General features: G+C 43.3%; 1 protein-coding gene across 1 annotated transcript; it reads left to right on the plus strand.

Annotated features, from left to right (window-relative positions):
* Positions 1 to 5,390: 5,390 nt before the first annotated feature.
* CNRIP1 (cannabinoid receptor interacting protein 1) lies at positions 5,391 to 14,984 on the plus strand. The gene is made up of 3 exons (XM_009556507.2): positions 5,391 to 5,753; positions 6,425 to 6,569; positions 12,888 to 14,984. The coding sequence occupies exons 1-3, from the start codon at positions 5,575 to 5,577 to the stop codon at positions 13,050 to 13,052; spliced, it is 489 nt and encodes a 162-aa protein (XP_009554802.1). The 5' UTR covers positions 5,391 to 5,574; the 3' UTR covers positions 13,053 to 14,984.
* Positions 14,985 to 22,375: the final 7,391 nt, after the last annotated feature.

The raw sequence follows: 22,375 nt of genomic DNA on the forward strand, positions 1-22,375 counted from the left end.
CTGTTCTTCCTACATGCTTGCTGCACTGTAAATGCCATAAGCCCTTTCCATCTGTAACATAGCATGTGTGTTCTCCATAAATATGCATCTTTTCAGCAAATCAAGTTGTATTTCCAGGGGAAATTAAATCAAAAGCTGTGTGTTCAAAATTGTTTACATAGGAAAAATACTATACATAAGTGGTTTACAAAGATGATAAAGACTCAATCCATCTTATAGCTCAGTAAAACACTTTCTTACTTCTCCACAGATGCAGATGTCTCAAAAGAAAAAAGAATTACAGTATTAAATGGTGAGCTGGCAGGTGCAAGTCTCAACACAATTCACTCCATAAGGAGTCACACATATTACTATTTTTAGTGAATGAGAGATTGTGGCTTCTCATCCACTTCTCAGAAAGAAACTCCAAACCAGAACACTTCCAAATTTAGCACTGTGTTACGAAAGTAACAAAAGAGGGGCAAGCATGGAAAGACTATTACAGGTATTGTCCATGTTACCTTGGAAACTAAATGCTGTGGTTTGGCTGTCATAAATGACCCATCTTTTTCTGACCTCAAGGCACATTTTCTATATTTAATTATCATGGAGCATTGCAGCAGGATTAGTGCACTAACTCTAAGTGGGAAGATCTACGTAAATGGTAATACTGAAAAGCTTGTGCAGCTGACATACTATCACGTACAGAGAGATCACACAGAGTGGATGAAGTCAAGAGACCAAATAGGTTCCTCCAGAACATTTTCTAGACAAATTAGACAAGCACAAAGCATAGGCCACGGCTTATCTACATATTAGCTCTGACTTTTCGTTGCGGGCATCCAGCCTCACCTCTCCCCTACAGTAGCTGCCCATCAGTGATACAAATAGGCAATGCAGCTGCCACAGGGAAAGTCTAGGCACAAGAGAGAAGTCTTGCAGGATGAAGCTGCAGCATGATAAGACTTTCCGATTCTGAAAATAAAGAGAGGTGAGAATGCTGGCTGCAGCTCACTTGAGGGAGCTCACCACTCCCTTCAGAAGCGCTGAAGGGTTCACCAGTGCACAGAGCAGTGATGCAACATTACTGCCCCAAGGGAAGGGAAATAGCTTAACGTACCTTGATGACTGCAGACAGCAGACTAAGAAGTCTCAGATGCCAGGGCAACAAACAAATAAAAATCACAGTTTTGCACCTTATAAAGACATTAAGGTTTCCAATCTCCACCGCTCAAACATAGGTGTAGGGAATAGAGGAATGGGCACAAATTTATCTCTTTGTTCCTGGAAGTAAGTTACTGCTACGGCTCAGGAGAAATAGGACCTTGCCCTAAGTCTACGATGATCTATTTAGCTTCACACCTTAAAAAGGTTAGTACGTTTGCTCTGTGCTATGGACAAAAACACACTACCTCCTTCTTCCTTCGGGTATCTTAGTCCCTACAGAATATCAAGCAACTAATATCAGGTAACCATGCAGCAGCCTGTGGGCTGGGACTTAAGGAAAAATGCCATGGGCACTAGAAGGGCATGGGTTTGTCTAGCCAGGCCACCATCCACAGTGAGGGAACAGCCCATAGCATCAGGCATCTGCATAAGGATGAGCTAAGGTCAAGCCAGGTAATCAGCCTGCAAGTCAAGATCAACAGCATCCATGGCTGGGTACATTTATAACAGAGCTGGAGACCAGCCCTCATAAGCACAACCTAGGAAAGCACCGAAGGCTGAGCAGAAATAGGGCCCAAGGGCAGAGCTGTGGGTGGAGGCTCCAGGTGAGGCTGGTCAGGGCCATTAAGGTGGGCAGCAGTAAAACTAACCTCCCAGAAAGGCTTAGCAAATGCAATGCCTCCCCCAGATCTACAGTGATAAGGAGCATCCGGTAGGATCAGATCAGTAAATATACTAACAGCATGTGAAGTTACCAGGTCGATAAAAAGAAAGGCAGTGCTTATGTTTAAAATTGCTTCTTCATAAATGTTCTGTTCTCACTGAATTTCGCTTTCACACTGTAGAACAGTTACTCAGCCTTTGCATACATGATCTGCAGTATGATGCTTTTTTAGTTTTCCCTCATGTTTAGCACTTTTTGCCATAGCGGTCTGGAATAAAGTCACGGCCTGAGCTGTGTCCAGAGAAAGATGATCGTTCAGGCAGAAATAATAAGGGGAAAAAGAATAGATCGTTATAGATCTGACCTCTCATGTACTTGGGAAACTAATTGCAATCAATGTCTTCAGCTACACACGATTTGCTACAACATGATACGTCTGGCCTGTGAGGTGAGTAAAACTGATCCCTGGCAATGGCCATTATTCTTCACACGCCGCTTTAAGTGATACTATCAGATTCCCCACTTGTAAGGCCTCTGTGATTTCGTACTGAATTACATTTAAACTTACAGAAGTGGCAATTGCTGCAAGCAAAGCTTTCAACAAGCCACGGAGTGCAGCAGTTACAGCAGAATGTAGCAAAAAAAAAAAGAAAATTCTCTTGCAATAAGCAAAAAAAGACAGGAGGAAACGCACATGTAGCTGTCATTTGCAGAACCATACTGTTACGAAATATGTGTCTATTTATAGCAACTGCCTCCTCATCTGAAAACCTAGACAGTGGTAACTGGATCGTCTGATAACTTGCAAGATATTTTCAAGACTATTCATTGTTGACCTAGATGAGGGTCGGAGGGATCCGTTTTGCCTATTTCGGGTAATTCCTTTTGAGGATCTTTAAAGTCAGCAAAGATCTTTGCCAAAAATCAAGGTCAGTGTATGATCCATGATCAAAAATTGGCCCCTACTGTAGGATGAGAAGCTTCTGCACCTTACTACTTTATTAGATGCAACTACTCTTTGATTTGATGCCCTTTGACCAGATGAGCCTTGTGTGACTCAACAAGCCTCAACAATTCTTCTAATACATTTATGTTGATTCTGCTACTACCTCATCATACATAGGGATTTGTTGTTTTGGTTTTCTGTAAATGATACTTGTTTTGCTCTTGACTCTCCAGTGGGAGAAGCAATGATTGCATTGTGTAACAACTTCCCTATATGAAAGTCCCTGCTATTGAAGTCTTACAAAACTCATCACATACACAGTTCTGAGATGCAGTGATCATGCCCTGCCTTTAACTTTGTGGAAATCTTATCTGCTAGACACACTGGGAAGCCAATTCTTAGCTGGATACCTAATCAAGGTAAATAAATTAGAATTTTTAGTTGTTTTTTTTTTTTTTTTGCAGAGGTTGTTTTCAGCAGAATATATTCTTTTGCTTAATATCCACAATAAAATTGTTCACTAATTAACTTGCACACACAAAGAAATGCAGCTGGGTGATGTTATATTTCCCATTTGATTCAGCAATACTACCTTTTAGGATTATGAGCATATCCTGTCTTTAGAAAAACAAAGAAATGGTCAGATCCACAGCAACATATAGGTGAGCTAGCTATGAAATTGTCCTAAGAAAATCATTAACTCTGCCATAATATCCAATCAAAAAAAAGCCCATATTTGTGGCCCAAGCTCTGTGTCAGTCATCACAGCTTTAACAGTAAACAAGAACAAATGCAAGTAATGGAAAGGACGCATAAACCTACTCCTGGGTTAAAAGCAATCTCTAACTATTAGATGGGAACGAGACTTGCAGAGTATAATTCTGGTGCAATCTCCAAAGATCTTTCTCCTTGAAGAAATGTACTAGCCATAGGTATAGAGTACTATTAGACTTATAGAAATGAGATTTTGATCTGATACTAAAATCACAGTAGCATGTTTGGGTTTTTTCCTATTAAAATAAGATTGTGATGAAGTGATAAAAGAAAAAAGGCCAGCAAGTCGAGGAGGTGATTCTGCCCCTCCACTGCACTCCTGTAAGACCAAATCTGAGTATTGTGTCCAGTTCTGGAATCATCAACATAAGGAGAATCTGGAAAGGGTCCAGAGGAGGGATACATAGATGATCGGGGCTGGAGCACCTTCCACAGGAGGAAAGGCTGAAAGTGTTGGGGTTGTTCAGCCTGGAGAAGATAAGGCTCCGAGGAGACCTTATAGCAACCTTCCAGTACCTGAAGGAGCTACAGTGAGCTGGGGAAGGACTTTTTGCAAGGGCATGGAGTGATAGGACTAGGGGGAATGGCTTTTAAATTGGAAGGGGGAAGATTTAGATTAGACATCAGGAAGAAATTGGTCACGGTGAAGGTGGTGAGACACTGTAATAGATTGCCCAGGGAAGCTGTGGATGCCCAATCCCTGGATGTGTTTGAGGCCAAGCAGGATGGAGCTTAAGCAGCCTGGTCTAGTAGGAGGTGTCCCTGCCCATGGCACGGGGTTGGAACTGGATGGGCTTTAAGTCCCCTTCTAGCACAAACCATTCTATGATTCTATGATAAAATCCCAGCAAACCCCCTGAACCAAATATTGATGTTGACAGTTGAGTTCAGGGCACAAGAAACCAATCCTCAGTCTAGGCACAGCGGCTCACCAAAACCTTCAGCTGTACAGGGAGAAGAGGCACAAACCCATCTTCAGTCTGTGCCCTTCTCTCCCTCTGCAGCAGCTCCGTCTCCTGAGAGATCATAGAATCATAGAATCACCAAGTTGGAAAAAACCTCTTGGATCATCAAGTCCAACCATTCTTATTGGCCACTAAACCATGTCCCTGAGCACCTTGTCTACCCATCTTTTAAATACCTCCAGGGATAGTGACTCAACCACCTCCCTGGGCAGCCTCTGCCAATGCCTGATGACCCTTTCTGTGAATTTTTTCCTGATATCCAGGCTGAACTTGCCCTGACACAGCTTGAGGCCATTCCCCCTTGTCCTGTTCCCTGTCACTTGGGAGAAGAGGCCAGCTCCCTCCTCTCTACAACTTCCTTTCAGGTAGTTGTAGAGAGCAATGAGGTCTCCCCTCAGCCTCCTCTTCTCAAGGCTAAACAACCTCAGCCGCTCCTCATAAGACTTGTTCTCCAGCCCCTTCACCAGCTTCGTTGCTCTTCTCTGGACACGCTCCAGAGCCTCAACACCCCTCTTGCAGCGAGGGGCCCAGAGCTGGACACAGTATTCGAGGTGGGGTCTCACCAGTGCCGAGTACAGGGGCACAATAACCTCCCTGGACCTGGCAGGGAAGCCCCGCAGCCCCCGCGCTGCCCGCCGCCCGGCCGCTGTCCGTGGTGCTGAACTGCGGCGGCGCCCGCGAGGTACGGCCTCGCTCGGGCTCCCTGCTCTCCCTCCGGGATGAATGAATGGCGGGATTAAGGTTGAGGTAATCGGGGCCGGATTAACTCCCTGGAAACCGTCTGCAATCTGAGCAGCTGCAAATGTGCCCCAACCCGAGAGATGGGGGGAGAGGAAGGGAGGGGCGCGCATCCGCCGTCCAGATGCTGCGCCGCGATTAAGGGGAGGGGGAAAAAAAAAAATAAACCCAAATCTATCATCCGCTGTTTTTGAGAAGGGCCGGGCTGGCTTGGATCCGGCAGCCCCTCCTCTTCCTCCTCCCTCCTCCTCTTCCTCTCCCTCGCAGCCTCGCTGTCCTCTCCCGGCCACCCGCCTTCCGCGGAGGGGGCGAGAGCAGCGCGGGTCCCGCAGCGCCTCGCCATGGGAGACATCCCCGGCCTCGTCAAAATCAGCGTCTCCCTCAAAATCCAGCCCAACGACGGGGCCGTGTATTTCAAGGTGGACGGGCAGCGCTTCGGCCAGAACCGCACCATCAAGCTGCTGACCGGGGCCAAGTACAAGATCGAGGTGTCACTCCGGCCCGGCACCGTCCAAGCCACGTAAGTGCCCGGGGCGGCTCCCCGCGGGTCGCCCTTCCCCTACGTTTTATTTTTAGAGGTTTAATATTTTTTCCTGGCAGGCTGACAGCACAAGGGGTTTCCGTGATTCCTCCCTCCCCGCCCTTTCTCTTCGTTGGCCCCGTTTCTGGGTCCCCAGCCAGCTGTTCGCACCGCATTGCCCGGCTGCCTTGGGAGGCAGGGAGGCTGCTTTCTGGAGTCACCTCCTTCCCTCTCCCTCCCCGCCGTCTCCTGGAGCTCTTTCAGCCCAGCTCCTTTTCTCCCTCCTTCCCTGCGGTTTGCCCTGGAGGCAGAGGGATGGGGCCCTGCGTGTCAGGGATGCATCATGCCCAGGCCACGCTGTGGCAAAGCAGAGACTGGGACCAGCGTGGATGCAGATGGGAACCGGCTCTGGGTGGAGGGGCAGCCCTAGAGAAGAGATTAGACTGACCTACCCCCAGATCCCTCCTGCCTTTCCTTTCCACGCCCTCCTTGGGTGGCTGCAGAGCCCTTACGTTTTTCGAAAGCCCCAATGAGTCAGCAGTGCCTGCAGGTCTGCTAAAATCCCTGAAGCATCTCCCAGCAGAAAGGCTGCCAGCCCACGGGCTGGCTCCAAGCTGCCAGGGAAGGGGGCGTGCAGAGCTGCTGAAAGGCTGGATCTCATCTCTTTGCAGGACAATGGGCATCGGGGGTGTCAATGTTCCACTGGAAGAGAAATCGAGGGATGCACAGGTGGCCTTTTACACAGGGATCTATGACACAGAAGGGGTGCCCCATACCAAGAGCGGGGAGAGACAGCCCATCCAGGTCAACATGCAGGTATGTGGTTCTCCAACTCTGGCATGGGAAGACAAGGGAGGGCAGCAGGTGGGTCACTCACAGACAGAGGTGTGGTGGTGAAATATTCTAGGGTGAAGTCTGATCACAGCTGCTGCCCTCTTTGCTTTGTGTCAGTAAGACTGCTGGTCAGAGTGTAGCTGGAAACACAAGCTCTGCTTCCTAAGGGTAAACAAAGAGAGTGGCAAGGGCCAGGAAGTAGTAGGGGGATTTCTAGAGACCTGCAAAGCCTTCTGGGGTGCTGTAGCAGAAAACATGAGTCTCTCCTCTTCTGCAGAAGGTATTACAGACTTCAGGCAACTCACAGCAAAGTCCTTGGCTAGGAATCCAGTCCCAAGCCCTTGGCATACAGGGACTCTCCATTTGCCTGCCAGCACTGCCAGGCTGTTTTGGAGCACAGCATGCTCCAAGCACAAAGGGAGACTACTTTCCACTTCCACCTGTCATCTCCAGGATGCCTGAGGACCTGCCAGAAGCTGATGGCATGCATGAGAACACACACACTCCACCCTACTTAACAAAGGCCATCTTCTTCCTTTAGCCCCATGGATTTCCATTATCACATTATCTCTGCAACCAAAAAACCTAAATTCTTATTCAAATGACTCTTCACCCTAACCTTAAAGAGAAACCAAAGGGGCCAGAAGCAGTATATACCATGGCCTCAAAGTGAGATGACAAAAGCTGCAGCACTAAGGTAGCAGAGCTGACAGAAGACAGGAAGAGCAGCAGGCAGATTTCCACAGCAGTTTTTAGGTGCCCAGGGCACAGGAGATTTGTTTTATTCTGGCTTTGACTTGGTTGGTTGTTTTGTTTCCCTTCTCTTGATTACAGTTGTGAGGGATTCCTGCTGTTCATTCTATGTCTCCTGGACCAAAAAGGGGAAACAGGCAGTGAGCCATCTTATTCTGAATCTTTCTTAATGGTCTGTTCAACTTATACAAATTTAGGACCTTGCCAAGCCTAGCAGATTTCAGCTTTTTCTCACATTTCCTCACTGCATGCGAGATTTCATCTTGAGCTTTACTATTTTTTTCTGTAATCATCATTTAGCATGGCAATCCCCTTCTGAGTAAGAACTGTAACATCACCGTTTGGTGTTTCTAGTAATTAGAGCTTGCCTAACTTCATTTTGGAGACCCACATCACATTAACAGTTACCACTTCATAATCTTAGGCTGATAAGACTACCCTGGGCTATTTGTCCACGTTAATCACTTCTTTATACAGTGACCTCCTTTTGACACTCAGGAAACGGAACACCTAGTATGACTTCTCAACAAGCAGAACAGGGCTGCTAGATGCCACTGTTGAGTACTGCAGTTACATTTCATAATGCTCATATACCAGGAGATGAAAAAGCAGCACTCCCAAAAAACTAGCTTCTTTGATTAACACATCCTGTTTTGGTAGCCGCCTTTACCCTTAAGGGTAGCACTGATGTGAACTCTGAAAATCTGGAAGTTTATCTTTTCTTATGGAGAAAACCAAGTCAAATCACAAAGGAAGTAATTCAAAGAAATGCAAGGAGGGTCTGATTTTCAGGTACAAGCACTGAGATGGCTTGTTGCAGCATCAGCATGAGCAGTCACAATATTTGTCCAAACAGTTGCTTTTACAAATCAAATCCTGGGATATTAACCATGAAGCTAATAGGATTTTCAAGCATTAAGCAGGTCCTTAACCCCTTTTAGGATCTGATCTTGTTAGATAGGTTCTTCAGTATAGACTTACATGTACACAATTGATACTTTTAAGTATTAAATATAGGCAACTGAACAGGGATTTACATGTTTAACTTGCCATTTAACTACTTAGCTAGACAGAGCCATAACAGATTTAGGGAACCAACCTCAGATACCCCAGTCTGTAAACTGTTTCTAATACCTACTTCCTGAATCTTCAAAACTGCATTTATTTCATACAGCTTTAAATTTTCCTGTTCCCTTCAACTATGAGGAACTTCTGCCTCTGCCTCCACTTCCTTGTCTATAACAGGCAGGATCCTGATGCATCCTAAGGAGATAAGGACACTATTTTAAGGCATAAAATCTAAACTCATGTTAGAAACAGATTGTGAGGTCAGCCCTGTGGTTAAAAATTAGTCTAGTAGTGCCTGAAAGACAGAAGGTCCACAAGAATCCCTTTCCCATGCGCTTTAAAACTGTAAACAAATAGTACTTTGTGCTCCTACATTAACTGCCGAGTAGACATGTGACCTGTTACAGCTGTAGTTTATACCTGTAAAGCAACAATCCTGTTTCTGAATTCCATAATCTGAGGATGCATTTGTTACCTAAATGCTCAATTACACACACCATCCAGGAACTGCTGAACTGTCTAGCAAATGGTGTACACTAAGTCTGAAAACTCTTTTTGGGTCTCATTTTGTTCTTGGTCAGACTAGACTAAGATTGATTACAGAAGCTAGACCTCTACTCCTAGTAATTAACACCAATCAAATCATCCTAGTGTGCAAATTCAGAGGGAGTGATTAAAGAACTATTTACACCTATCGCACTGGATGACAGAGAATAGCAGACAGGGAAATAGGTTTCTAAGGCTTTCCTACAAAGAGCAGGGAGGCCCTGTATACAGGCCCAGGGAGAAGCTAGGTTTCAGCTGCAGGAGTCACAGGGAATTCAGAGGAGCTCTGAGGATGCTGAATGCTCATTACACCACAGAGCTTCTGCATCTGCTAAGTACTGAGCTGGGGGGAGGCACATGGAGCTCTGCAATTAATTCTTTCCTTCTCCTGGAAATCCACAGCAGTCAAACTACGGAGGGTAGCTCAGCAAACTAGGTCATTGGAGGAAGACAAAATTTTTTTCCTCTCTCTATCTTGGTGAAATTCATATATTCTATGCATTATTATATGAAATGCTGCTCTTGTATCATATCACCTTCTAAAAATGCTATTAGAAATGTCTTTTCTTCCTCAGTTTCCAGACTGTGGGTGGCTGATGCTTCTCTCTGATGATTTCTCTGTGTGGGTTATGCACAGTTAATATCCAGTGTGCTTAACCTTTGCTATCTTGCATTATGAGTATATCAGGATTGCTTTTAAAGATGATTAATTAAAAAACCCCAAAACTTTAATTAAGGTTTTCATTGCTAGGAAAGATAAAATAGCCTGTACATCTGATTCTGTCTTTGTCAAAGGAAGTAGCAGAAATATTTCAGCTGCTGCTTTAAGGTAACGCTTGGAACCAGAGCCAAATAAAAACCTTCCACTAACAGCACACAGCAACTCCTGCTGTTGTCAAGGCTAAATTTGAGTTACCACAGGGTGCAGGGGGAAGGTTTAAAGCAATGTCCATTATGCAGCAGCAGCTTACAAACCACATTTTGGATTTTAAAAAAATATGTTTCTTTCTGAGAAAACTGGATACAGAAGGCTCTGACTGCAGTTCAGGAGAAGCCTCTGTGTAAAAGGGCTTTCATACTCACTTTTCAAGTGTGATTATAGTAGGCAGATGATCAAAGGTCAGTTCCTAGGCACATGATGGGAATGGAAAATGGCCAAATGCAGAAGCTGGCATTAAAGAGAATGATGGAAATGTTTAAAAGGAAAAAATGTTGAAGGACGTTTTTTGTTCAGTAGTTTTGAATCCACTGCCTTGTATCTTCTAACAGTATAACACAATCAACAAGCCATACTACTGGAACCAACAGCAATACATATAGGCTCCACACCTACACTTCAGATTCTCTGCAAGGTCTCAAGGCACAGGAACTCATATTTTACATTACTATTATAATTGAAATCATCATCGCCCCTCCTGATCTTGTTGGGACCAAGATCAGGACCAGGGGGGTAAACCCCCTTCCAGCGTAGGTCAGGTTTGTGACTACCTAAGGAGGTCTATGGGACGGGATGAGATGCATCCCAGAGTCCTGAGGGAATTGGTCGATGTGGTTGCCAGGCCACGCTCCATTATATTTGAAAAGTCATGGCAATCATGCAAAGTCCCTAGTGACTGGAAGAAAGGTAACGTTGTCCCCATTTTCAATAAGGGTAGAAAAGGTGACCCTGGGAACTACCGACCTCTCAGCCACACCTCTGTGACTGCAAAGATCATGGAACAGATCCTCCTAGAAGCTATGCTAAAGCACGTGGAAGACGGGGAGATGATTAGAGGCAGACAGCATGACTTCGCCAAGGGCAGGTTCTGTATGACCAGCCTACTGGCTTTCTATGGTGGGGTAACCACAGCAGTGGGCACAGGAAAACCAGCGGCTGTGATCTATCTGGACTTCTGTAAAGCCTTTGACACAGTCCCTCACAACATCCTTCTCTCTCATTTGGAGAGATATGGATTTGATGGGTGGACTGTTCAGTGGATAAGAAACTGGTTGGATGGTTTTATTCAGAGAGTAATGGTTAATGGCTTGAGGTCCAGATGGAGATCCATGACAACTGGTGTCCCTCAGGGGTGCATACTGGGACCAGTGCTGTTTAATATTTTTATTAATGACATAGACAGTGAGATTGAGTTCACCCTCAGCAAGTTTGCAGATGACACCAAGCTGAGTGGTGCAGTTGCCGCACTAGAAGGACAAGATGTCATCCAGAGGGACATGGACAGGCTGGAGAAGTGAGGCTGTGTGAACCTCATGAGGTTCAACAAGGCCAAGTGCAAGGTCCTGTACCTGGGTCAGAGCAATCTGTGGTTTCAGTACAGGATGGGGATGATGTGATTGAGAGAAGCCCTACGGAGAAGGGCCTGGGGGTACATGAGCCAGCAATGTGCGCTCGCAGCCCAGAGGCCAACCGTATCCTGGGCTGCATCAAAAGAAGCGTGGCCAGCAGGTCGAGGGAGACTGTTCTGCCACTCTGTTCCACTCTTGTGAGACCCCATGTGGAGTATTGCGTCCAGTTCTGGAATCCTCAACACAAGAAGGATATGGAACATTTGGAACAGGTCCAGAGAAGGGCTACAAGGATGATCAGAGGGCTGGAGCACCTCTCACATGAGGACAGGCTGAGAGAGTTGAGGTTGTTCAGCCTGGAGAAGAGAAGACTCTGAGGAGACCTTATAGCAAACTTCCAGTACCTGAAGGGGCTACAAGAAAGCTGGGGAGGGACTTTTTACAAAAGCTTGTAGTGATAGGACCAGGGGGAATGGCTACAAATTGGAGAGAGGAAGATTTATGCTAGACATAAGGAGGAAATTCTTCACAATGAGGGTGGTGAGGCACCGGCACAGGTTGCCCAGGGAAGTTGTGGATGCCCCGTCCCTGGAGAGTGTTCAAGGCCAAGCTGGATGGGGCCTTCCTTTAGCAGCCTGATCTAGTGGGAGGTGTCCCTACCCACGGCAGGGGAGTTGGAATTAGATTATCTTTAAGGTCTCTTCTGACTCAAACCATTCTATGATTCTATGATCATCTATCTCTGAAAGCCTCACTTATAAGGTTTTTCCAATAGGGGTGACTAGCAGGGGCTTAAAAAAAAGGGGAGATGTTATCTTACAGAACTTACTATAGCCATGGTCTCATTCACTTCAAAGCTGCAAGCACTATCAGGCAACTTACAGTCAATGGCTCGCTACTCCTCTGCTGTATTAAGCATTATCTGCTAAACGCATTGATCACCTCCTTCATAGCTTCTGTTACTCATATCCAAGTTTGATAAGCTGAACTATCACAGTACAACTAGCAATTACAGAAATGCACAAAGAGCTTCTTTTGCTTAAGTTTCATGTAAGATGCAGAATGGAATCCCAGGAAAGGAGTAAGCAGCATAGCAGCACATCTCATTCAAGACATGGCAAACACAAGGCTACGAAATACAGACATATTAAAGATTTCAGATAGAGCAAAAGAAGGAATCTTCCCAATCTTTACTGCAGCCTTCAGGTATGGTATAAAGGAGAAGTGATGGCCTGTATCACTACAGATCACTGCTTCACATTGTACAGACTATACAGACCACTGAGAACATTGGGCCAACTAGTGCTGTGCCATCTTAAGAAGGATTATAGCTTTGATTCTTGGTGTTAGTACCATTTATCCATATGGGAACTTGAACATTTTTACTCCTTTGCATTTTCCAGATATAAGTGTAAGACAACAGTATATGGAGAATCTTATCCTCCCCATTTTATGTACGTCTAAACATAAAAGACTTCATGACTACAAAAGCAGGCTTTTAGAGATCTTTCATTTATCAACTTAAGGAACAGTTACCCTTATATCGGCTGTTTTATATTCTGCAGTTTCATAATAGCATTGTTTCTCATAGAAAGAAACCAACAAAATTATCAGCTTGCTAACACTTATAATTACTCTTCCTCACAGTTTAATGACATTGGCGTTTTTGAAACAGTCTGGCAAGTCAAATTCTACAACTACCACAAACGGGATCATTGCCAATGGGGAAACAGTTTTGGCAGCATTGAATACGAATGCAAACCAAATGAAACACGCAGTCTTATGTGGATCAATAAAGAGACCTTCCACTGAAGAGATGAGAAACCAATACTGCTGAACAATCTCCCAAAAGAAAAATCTACCTTTTAAAACCAGCAAGAAGCCTTAACAAAGGCATACTGTAATGTTGCTTTGTTCCATAAGGTTCCAACAATTACGCTGTATATGCAGATGGTGCCACTACAATCTTTGCCTATTATTGTACTTTAAGTTTACCATAGCATCTGTAACTTTCTTTTTCTGTCACCCTGAGAATACTGAAAATTTTATGGTAAAGAATATTTGATAGCTGGGTAGAAAGCCATTCCATCATAATATTGTCATAGTTATTTGGGTTACTCCCACTAAGCAGTTCCGCTAGACGTAACAACTTTTGTGAAGTGTTTTGCTGTATCACTTAGAATTTGGATGCAACATCACATCAGTGATTTCTCCATTTATATTTGTGTTTGTTCCTAAATCGATGTGCTCCTTCAAGCATTTTGTTGTACATGTCATCCCAGTGGACAGCAAAAAGTGCAGATTATGGATATTTGTAGGTTTAGCTCAATGGCAGCTACTGCATTGTTGATATTGTGCTTTCATACCAGGGGAATTGGAAACTCATCCTCCCTTTTCTTAAGTGCTGTAAGATATTCTGTGAAAAGCTTGATCATTTATCAGCTCTCTCAGAATACGATTCTTTGTTGTTAAGTTTCCCAGTCTCTGCAATAGCTTCAGGAAACAGTATAGAACATGCTAACCTGAATGAAGGAAAAGCAATAAATCAGTTATGGCATCAAAGGCATCAGGCATCATGGCTAATGTCTATCTTAAGATCATATAGTATTCTTGAAGGATATGGCAGCCATACTTAATTTAGTTCTTAGAGTTCTGAAAGTAATCTCCATTTTTTGTTTTAATGACACATTGTCCAAATTGGTGAAATCCGAGAAATCAACTTTTTCAACCCTGACCACTGTATTATACCAAAATCAACAGGATTTCTGACTAACAAACACTAAGTAGTGTGAAGAGTGCAGATCCCAGTGAATACTTACACATGCGCTGCATTCTTTCAAATCAAGATAAGCATGTAAAAGCATTTGCATGGTTATGACTAAAGGTGCTACATAAACACTAAATCAGTGTTTAACACATACAGACAACAAAAAAACAAACATATCTTTTCTTTCAGTAAATAAAGCAGGGAAACATCTACGCTGTCCCCTCCACAACTTGGGCTGAAGCTGTCGGTTCTTGCATATCTGTTATTCCCTTTGTGAATAATTTGTAAATTGTGTATGTAAATGGTAACCATTACTTTTGATCTTTGTAATAAAGGACTTAAACAATTTATTCTCTAGTATGACCATTAAAGGAGTGGAAAATACTATCAAAAAAAGACAGTGGTTTTAGAAAGTCAGACAGCAGAGAGTACATGGTGCTTTCTGAGAATTCAATCCAAAGTACCTCATGTTTTTTAGTCAAAGCTACTGTTTCTAGGAAATACAGATCCAATGTGCTATAACACAGACAGTTAATGTGATAACACTCAGACAAACCAGAATATACTCAACAAAGCTTATTGATAAAATTCAACTGCATTTTGTTGCACTAACATAGCATTGAGAGTAGAGATCTAGGACAGAAGTGAAATAACAGAAAAAACATTTTCTTCCATTGAATTATGAATAAAAAGCTTGACTGCATATTTCTACAGACAAAAGAACCTGACAGTAGCACTGTTGCAATACACCACTGGAACAGTGAGGTTGTCACCTGCATCTCTACTCGGAGGCAATGTTACACAGACAAATTTCACTGCAATGAAATAACCTTCTCTGTTAAATTCTTTCCTAGCATCTTCCTAGACTGCCGAAATATCTAGATAACAGGCTTCAGTGATACCAGACTTCCAGCTGTCAAACACTTCCATTTCTGCACTGCTAGAACATGATTTTCTTCCACAACGATCAGTATACTTTTATTTTCTTTGCATGTATGAACTGGAATCGCATCAGCAAGAAGTATGTAAGATTCATAAATTAGCAGGGAAACTTCTGTCCCAGTAAAATTAAAATGTGCAAGAAAGGCCTTCACTTTGAGTTCAGCTTCTGTTAAATCCTTGGCTTACAATGTCGTAGCCCTCCAGCACTTAAGAAATGTTATGGTGAAGAAATCTAGCCTATCCTGGCACAGGATGGGTATTATTCTCAGCTAGCTGCAAGCACACCTTTCGCAAGGTAAATACTCATGTTCCTCTCAATGCCAAATAGGCCAGAAGTTTTCTCTTGTCCTAGCAAGTCCTGTATGAATTCAGCTGAAATTCAGTTCACAGGGTGGTCCAGAAAGAGCCTGCAGATGGAATGAGTTGCCTTTACATGGAAGGAGAGAACAGTCAGACCAGTTGCAGGCTCCATATCCCCATACAGAACATTGCTGCCCAAGACCCCTTTCACAGATGGCAGCAGTGATAAAAAGGCTGAGGACTGGTTAACAGCTTGTCATGAGGAGGGTATAAATGGCATTTATCAGCAGCTGTTATATCTTTCTCCCCTAAATGAGGTTTAAGCATACAGAAATGTGGCTTGATGGTCTTGCATGATTCCTAAATAGATTAATTGCGTGGCATTTATTGAGTATCCATACCACAACAGACAACAGTGCTGATACTCTGTATACATAAAGCAAAACAGTCCCATCCCTTGCTCAACAAGTGGCTTGCTAACATGTAAAACATTTGTTCCTAGTAAAGAAGACCCAAGACTCTAGCAGTTCTCTGAAAGTAATGTTTTTAATTTCTTTCATCCAGGACAACTCAGGTAAATATTCATAAAGCTTGACTTACTGAAAAACTTTTGCTGTGAGAGTCTGATGCATTATTCAATCAGCAGCGTTTAATCTCCAGACAGGTTTGTTCTTTACACACCTTTTTCTAATGAGTATTTTTCGGTTTTGTTCAGTACAGCATACAATATGCCAAGCTTAAACGCATTTATTTTTATCCATTATGATGTCAGAAAATGCTGACAATGTGTCAATCCAGCTGAAACCACAAAGCACTCATATCTGAAGGTTTTATACACAACAGACAGATTTTTCTCATGAAATGTCCAGCTTTCATTTTCATAAGAAAGACTGAAACAAGTATACTAAATTCCAGAGTCACTTTTTCGTCTATATTTAGATAGCACTTAGCACTTTCAGACTGCTGAGTAAAAGGATCCAAGAGCGAGTTATGAGTCGTGCTTACTACAGTTGTGATCCTGCACGGGGCTTGCATTAGATCATCAGTGTTTGCACAAGGCTTTGTGTTTAGTGCAACTACTACAGACTCTGGTATCTCCTACCATCTGACTGTATCTGAAAAAGAAATAATACTGCCTAAGTCTCCATGCCCTACTAACACAAGTTAAGAGGTTTCACTGGCTTCAGCTGAGGCTCTGCCCATTGGTTTGCAAATGCAGAGTGACCCTCAGTGATTCCAGACTAGCAGAGCATCAGAAATCCTCATTTATTGCATTGTTCCTACAGAAGACGTGAACAGAACTTTCGTACAGCAAATCTGTAAGTTTTGTAATACAAGGCATTTATGTGCCACCAGAGGTTGATTTCCATTTGGTTAAGAGGATGTTCCTCACTTGCTATGTTAAATTTTGACACATGCTATGTTGAATAGTTCAATTCCTCTATAGCCTCCATGTAAAGCTTCGATTAAATAAGGACATGGCACAGTGTGAATGCTAACCTCTTTTTAAGATCTGAAAAAAGTGCTGTAGTTTTCAGAATTCAAAGCATTGAGCACTGCCTTAATAGCTGTGTTAACCCTGAAGCACAAAACAGCAGTATAATGAGTCTTAAAACATTCATGTTTTCCCTTAGCTCTACACAAAGCTCACAAGCCTGTGACTGGAAAGTCCCCTCAGCGTGGCTAATCTGGATCTTTGGCTAGGATAGATGGGCATACCTGGCCACAGTCCTTCTCTGCTGCATGCTTGGCAGTTTTCACCACCATTCCTTGGGCTGCTTCCTCTTCCCTCTCCCCAAGACCACTATTTAAAGCTTCAAATCCCTGTGAGCCCTGGCTTTCAGCCTTAGGAAGGCAAGGCTGCATCAAAGCAGGAAGAGCCAAACTAGTCTTCTCTGAATCATTTTCTTTGTTTGTACCTCAAAGTCATTGGTTATTTCTCATATTAGTCAACACTGCTTAGTTCTGTGCACTCAGGAAGGGCAATCTCATGACTGACTTTATACATTATACATCACCTTCTCTGCCTCTCCCTGCAGAAGAAATTCACAGGGATTCCAACTGCATCCCAACTGTAAATATGAGAACAATGACCAGATACCAAAAAAAAAGAAAATAATGAAGTTGGACTACAGAAAGCATTGCTGACGGTCAGTGGTGGATGTTCCACAGCATCTGCCATTACAGTGCTGGAGAACATGACAACTATATAGACTGCTTCCACAGTGCTCTAACACTTACTGAATTTCTCTGTATAATAAAATATACACAAGTGAAGATGCATAAGCTTTTGAGTTCTCCCACTGCAGTCACTGGAGTTTATAATCATGAGACCTGACTCAGGTATGAGTACACAGAAACAAACAGATCTCCATCAGAGACAAGGCTTAAAAACAATGACAGCTTTTCCATCAATGGTGATGTCAAAAATACTAATTTAAAAAATAATTCATAACAACATATCTGCATTGACCAAGTGCAAGGCTTTGATATTCTGTTTTTCGTTATTTGGACAAACGTCTCAAAGCTGCCATATACAAGTGCTTCATATACTATTCATAAGGCCTTTGTTTTCTTCCCCCAGAGAACAGACACTCCTACTGCCTTTATCCCAAACCCATCCGGTAACTTCTGCAGCCTTCGAAAAATCCTGAGAGAAGCAATAATAAACTCTCAGTTGATGACGAATGCAGCACAGGCAAGAACTGTATGATCATGCTGGAGGTAAAGGGGGGACCTTCTGCCCGTTCCCAGCAGGCTAACTGCAAGTTTAGGTGCCATCCTATTGTTACAGAGTGACTGCAATAACATCTCAGTAATATCTACATTAAGCTACAGCATATGTGCTACAGGGAACAAATGTTCCCAGAAGCTTGAACTGAATCATTATGAATTTAATTCGAACCCAAGAGGGCCTTGCCTGCAGAGAAATGGCAGTAGCATGCAACGATACCACAACATATACTATTTTCCGACTACGATGGCACTCTTTCACTTAGTCTAAGTTGCTATGCCAACAGATTCACCTAAGGTACTTACACATTTCAGACTTACTGTAGAGAACAAGCCCTGGCTAATTCTATGTATAGAATATAGACTAAAGTAGGTTTCTTCTTCCGGGTTTTTTTTTGTTTGTTTTTAATTAACTGTATTATTTTTACTTCTGGCACCAAAGACATCTCTCTGCCTAAACGCTACACTACAGATGTCTGAGCAAATGCAAAAAATACCACTGCATGAAAATACAACTGCAGTCATCCCTGTTCTGTATGGAAACAGTGTGATTGCACTCCAAAGGCTTAACAGAATTAAAATAAACAACAACAACAAAAAAAAGCCTTCATGTACATTTCAGTTCTGTCGCAGACTGAGCACTCTTCAAGAGGCTTGCAACATTTTTGTCTATCAGAACAAGATACCAGTCATACAGAAACGTGCTGATCTCATTTTCAAACGCACAATGCTCACAATGAACTTTGCTACGCTTGAAGCAGATGGTTAAGAAACCAAGAAAAGGTGTAATACTCAAAGCAGAAGTTGGCACAGCTGGGACAGGCAGGGTTCATTGCTCCAGTTTTGTGCTACTTTCTCCTCTGGTTCAAGGAACACCACTGCACTCTTCGACCTGAATTCCTGCGAGGCACAGCTGCAACAAAAAAGAGCAAGTGGCTAAGGAAATCACGGAGCAAACTCCCAGGTCAGGGTACATACACTGCCTGAACCCAAATTCAAAACCAGGGGAAAAAACGGATGCACAGCAACCTCCTTCCTACAACAGCTGCATCCTGGTTTCCCACAGAAATGAAACCTTTGTGAACAGTCCAGGTGCAAGACTGAGGAAACTTGTGAATTCCTATAGGGAAGCCTAGGTACAATCCAGTGTTAACCTGTATCACAGTATGGCCAGGATAACCTTTTAGAATAAAGATAGGAGAGACAGTTGCTAATCAAACTACCAAAATATAGCCATTAACCACGTTGCTATGATAGGCTTACCACGTGCTAGGTTGCTACTGATTCTCTAGAAGAGCAACCTACGAAGACGACAGCCTTTTACTGGGAGAAGAGGCACAGTTTCTCCCTGGTTAGCACACACTACCTGCTTTTACTTCTCTGGCTCCAAAAAGCCCTGACAAATCTAAACTGTTTAGCAATCCACCTTCTGATAAGTACTTCATGCAAGCTTAAACTCGGCTAAAAAAAAAAAAAAAAAAAAAATCAAGAAACTAGAATCCTAAAAATCCAAACGGATTATTTCTGTGGAAGTCATCAATTTTACATGTTTTCCTTTACAGAAAGGAAGTGCTTTCTTTGTCAAGACAGTGTAAGTTAGCCCAGGAAAACTCAGAAACAAATTTCACTGTCACTGTTCCTAATTGCTTGCTCAAAAGACTGAATTAATTGTCTTTATTTTTTCAGATTCTTCACTTCTGCATGCTACAGATCTTTATGCAAGCTAACAATTTGTGCAGACAAACCATGCAATTATTCAAATAGCCACTTAGTTGTATTTTCTACAGTACATCTGATAAAACAATTAGTTCTTACTTTCCAGAGGCAGGTGAGAAGAAGTCCCATATTTATATATATGTTCTCACACAAGAACATGCAAAGAAGTATTTTAATGTGCCGAACATTAGCTCTAGGCCTAATTTTAAAGATTATTTACAAAGAAAAAGGGCCAAACCCCCAGCATATTCAAGTATCAAATCCAGGAAATCTCTCTCCATTATGTACTCACTACAAGCACCACACATGCAGCTCCCTTTCCATGAGATTCAAGCTTGTTTTATCCCACATTTTATTTGATACTTGAGACCTTCAACTGAAGAGAAGGTGGAATCAATTTCAGTTCATCTCCTCCTTACCTTCTGGGCTTTTATGAAAGAGTCATAGGAATAAAAGAATAAATGAGGTAATGGTCCTTAAAATACTATGAAAAGATAGGCTGGCTTTATCATAGATCAGTTATGAGTTACTTGCCGTGTAGCCCCTTTGATGCAGAATTCCTGGAAGAGGAGAAGGCTTTAGTGCAATCTGCATCAAGTAATTGAAAACATTGCTTTAAATAACTGCAAAAACACAAGAACATTTCTCTGCAATTCTGTTTCATTCATGATCTACAAATTTTCAAACAAGATTTCATTTGAAGTGAGCAGGTACGAATTATTAGTCATTACAATGAAGAATAAGGGCCCAGCTCTGGTAAGTTTTCTCCCTTGTATTTTTTCATCATCTCGATTCCCATAGCTTCAGTAAAAGAAAACTGTTATTAAATTAACTGTTGAGGATTCAGGGATTTGAAGCAATATTCTTTAAGCTCACAGTCACTTCACAGAAATCACTATGATCATAGAATCACTAGGTTGGAAGGGACCCACTGAGTCATCAAGTCCAACCATTCCTAACACTCCCTAAACCATAACCCTCAGCACCTCATCCACCCGTCCCTTAAACACCCCCAGGGAAGGCGACTCAGCCACCTCCCTGGGCAGCCTCTGCCAGTGCCCAATGACCCTTTCTGTGAATTTTTTTTTCCTGATGTCCAGCCTGAACCAGAGCTTGAGGCCATTCCCTCTTGTCCTGTCCCCTGTCACTTGGGAGAAGAGGCCAGCACCCTCCTCTCCACAACCTCCTTTCAGGTAGCTGTAGAGAGTAATAAGGTCTCCCCTCAGCCTCCTCTTCTCCAGGCTAAACAAGCCCAGCTCTCTCAGCTGCTCCTCATAAGACTCGTTGTCCAGCCCCCTCACCAGCTTCATTGCTCTTCTCTGGACACACTCCAGAGCCTCAACATCCTTCTTGTGGTGAGGGGCCCAGAACTGAACACAGTACTCAAGGTGCGGTCTCACCAGTGCCAACTACAGAGGGAGAATAACCTCCCTGGACCTGCTGGTCATGCTGTTTCTGATATAAGCCACGATGCCACTGGCCTTCTTGGTCACCTGGGCACGCTGCTGGCTCATGTTCAGTCAGCTGTCAACCAACACCCCCCAGGTCCTTCTCCTCCAGGCAGCTTTCTAGCCAGGCTTCTCCTAGTCTGTAGCACTGCATAGGATTGTTGTGCCCAAGTGCAGGACCCGGCATTTGGCCTTGGTAAACCTCATGCCATTGGTCTCAGCCCAGTGGTCCAGCCTGTTCAGATCCCTTTGCAGAGCCTCCCTACCTCCAGCAGATCCATGCTTCCACCCAGCTCAGTGTCATCTGCAAACTTGCTAAGGGTGCACTCAATGCCTTCATCCAGGTCATTGATAAAGACATTGAACAGGGTTGGACCCAGTACCGAGCCCTGAGGAACCCCACTTGTAACTGGCCTCCAGCTGGAGTTAACTCCATTGACCACCACTCTCTGGGCCCGGCCATCCAACCAGTTTTCAACCCAGGAGAGGGTACGCCTGTCCAGTCCAGAGGCTGACAGTTTCTGAAGCAGAATGCTGTGAGAAACTGTGTCAAAGGCTTTACTGAAGTCCAAACTGATGTGAATGATGTGAATACTAAAAACAAAATCTTTTACTTTACTTTCGTTCTTGGTAGTATACCATGGTGAACCATAGATCCTAGAGTCCAATTTCCCATCTGTCTCCTGTGGATTCTCTGGTGTTTTAATATTACAGTTCAACTCATATTTCATCCCCTCTCTCATGATGGGCACTAATTGCGAGCACTGTACTCTGTTCAGATATGTAATTTCATAAAACTCAATGCAACTCAGTATGGGACCTCAGCTTCTCTTTTGATTTTCAGGAAAATCATTTAACACCAGGGATGGAGGGGTGCAGAGGAGGAGGAAGAGCAAGACAATCTGTTCAACACAAGCTTCAGTTTCTTAAGAAACCAGACTAAAATTGCCAAAGGCAAAAAAAGCATCAATCAAAAGTAGTGCAGACAACCACTAGATGGTGTTACTAAGAGGAAATATGTACCATAACAGAACTTTAAAAACCCAGGAGCCATCTATAAGGTTGAGCCACATGAAAAAGACTCCCTATCCCCTTTAAAACTGTGTAGGCCACTTCTCCTCCCACTCAAACACACTACAGTCTTGCAGAACCTAGGGCAAGTACTTATATTCAAAAGCAACTCTTCTTAGCTATTGCCAAGTTACTTTCAATTCAAACTGGCACCTGAA

The sequence above is a fragment of the Cuculus canorus genome, chromosome 3, assembly GCF_017976375.1.
Source record: "Cuculus canorus isolate bCucCan1 chromosome 3, bCucCan1.pri, whole genome shotgun sequence".
Lineage (NCBI taxonomy): Eukaryota > Metazoa > Chordata > Aves > Cuculiformes > Cuculidae > Cuculus > Cuculus canorus.

What these genes read in the sequence shown, in the direction of transcription:
- CNRIP1 (XM_009556507.2), top strand. Translation starts at nt 5,575, where the DNA reads ATGGGAGACATCCCCGGCCTCGTCAAAATCAGCGTCTCCCTCAAAATC. An exon ending in CCCGGCACCGTCCAAGCCAC is followed by an intron (nt 5,754 to 6,424) that starts GTAAGTGCCCGG and finishes ATCTCTTTGCAG; the next exon opens with GACAATGGGCATCGGGGGTG. An exon ending in CCATCCAGGTCAACATGCAG is followed by an intron (nt 6,570 to 12,887) that starts GTATGTGGTTCT and finishes TCTTCCTCACAG; the next exon opens with TTTAATGACATTGGCGTTTT.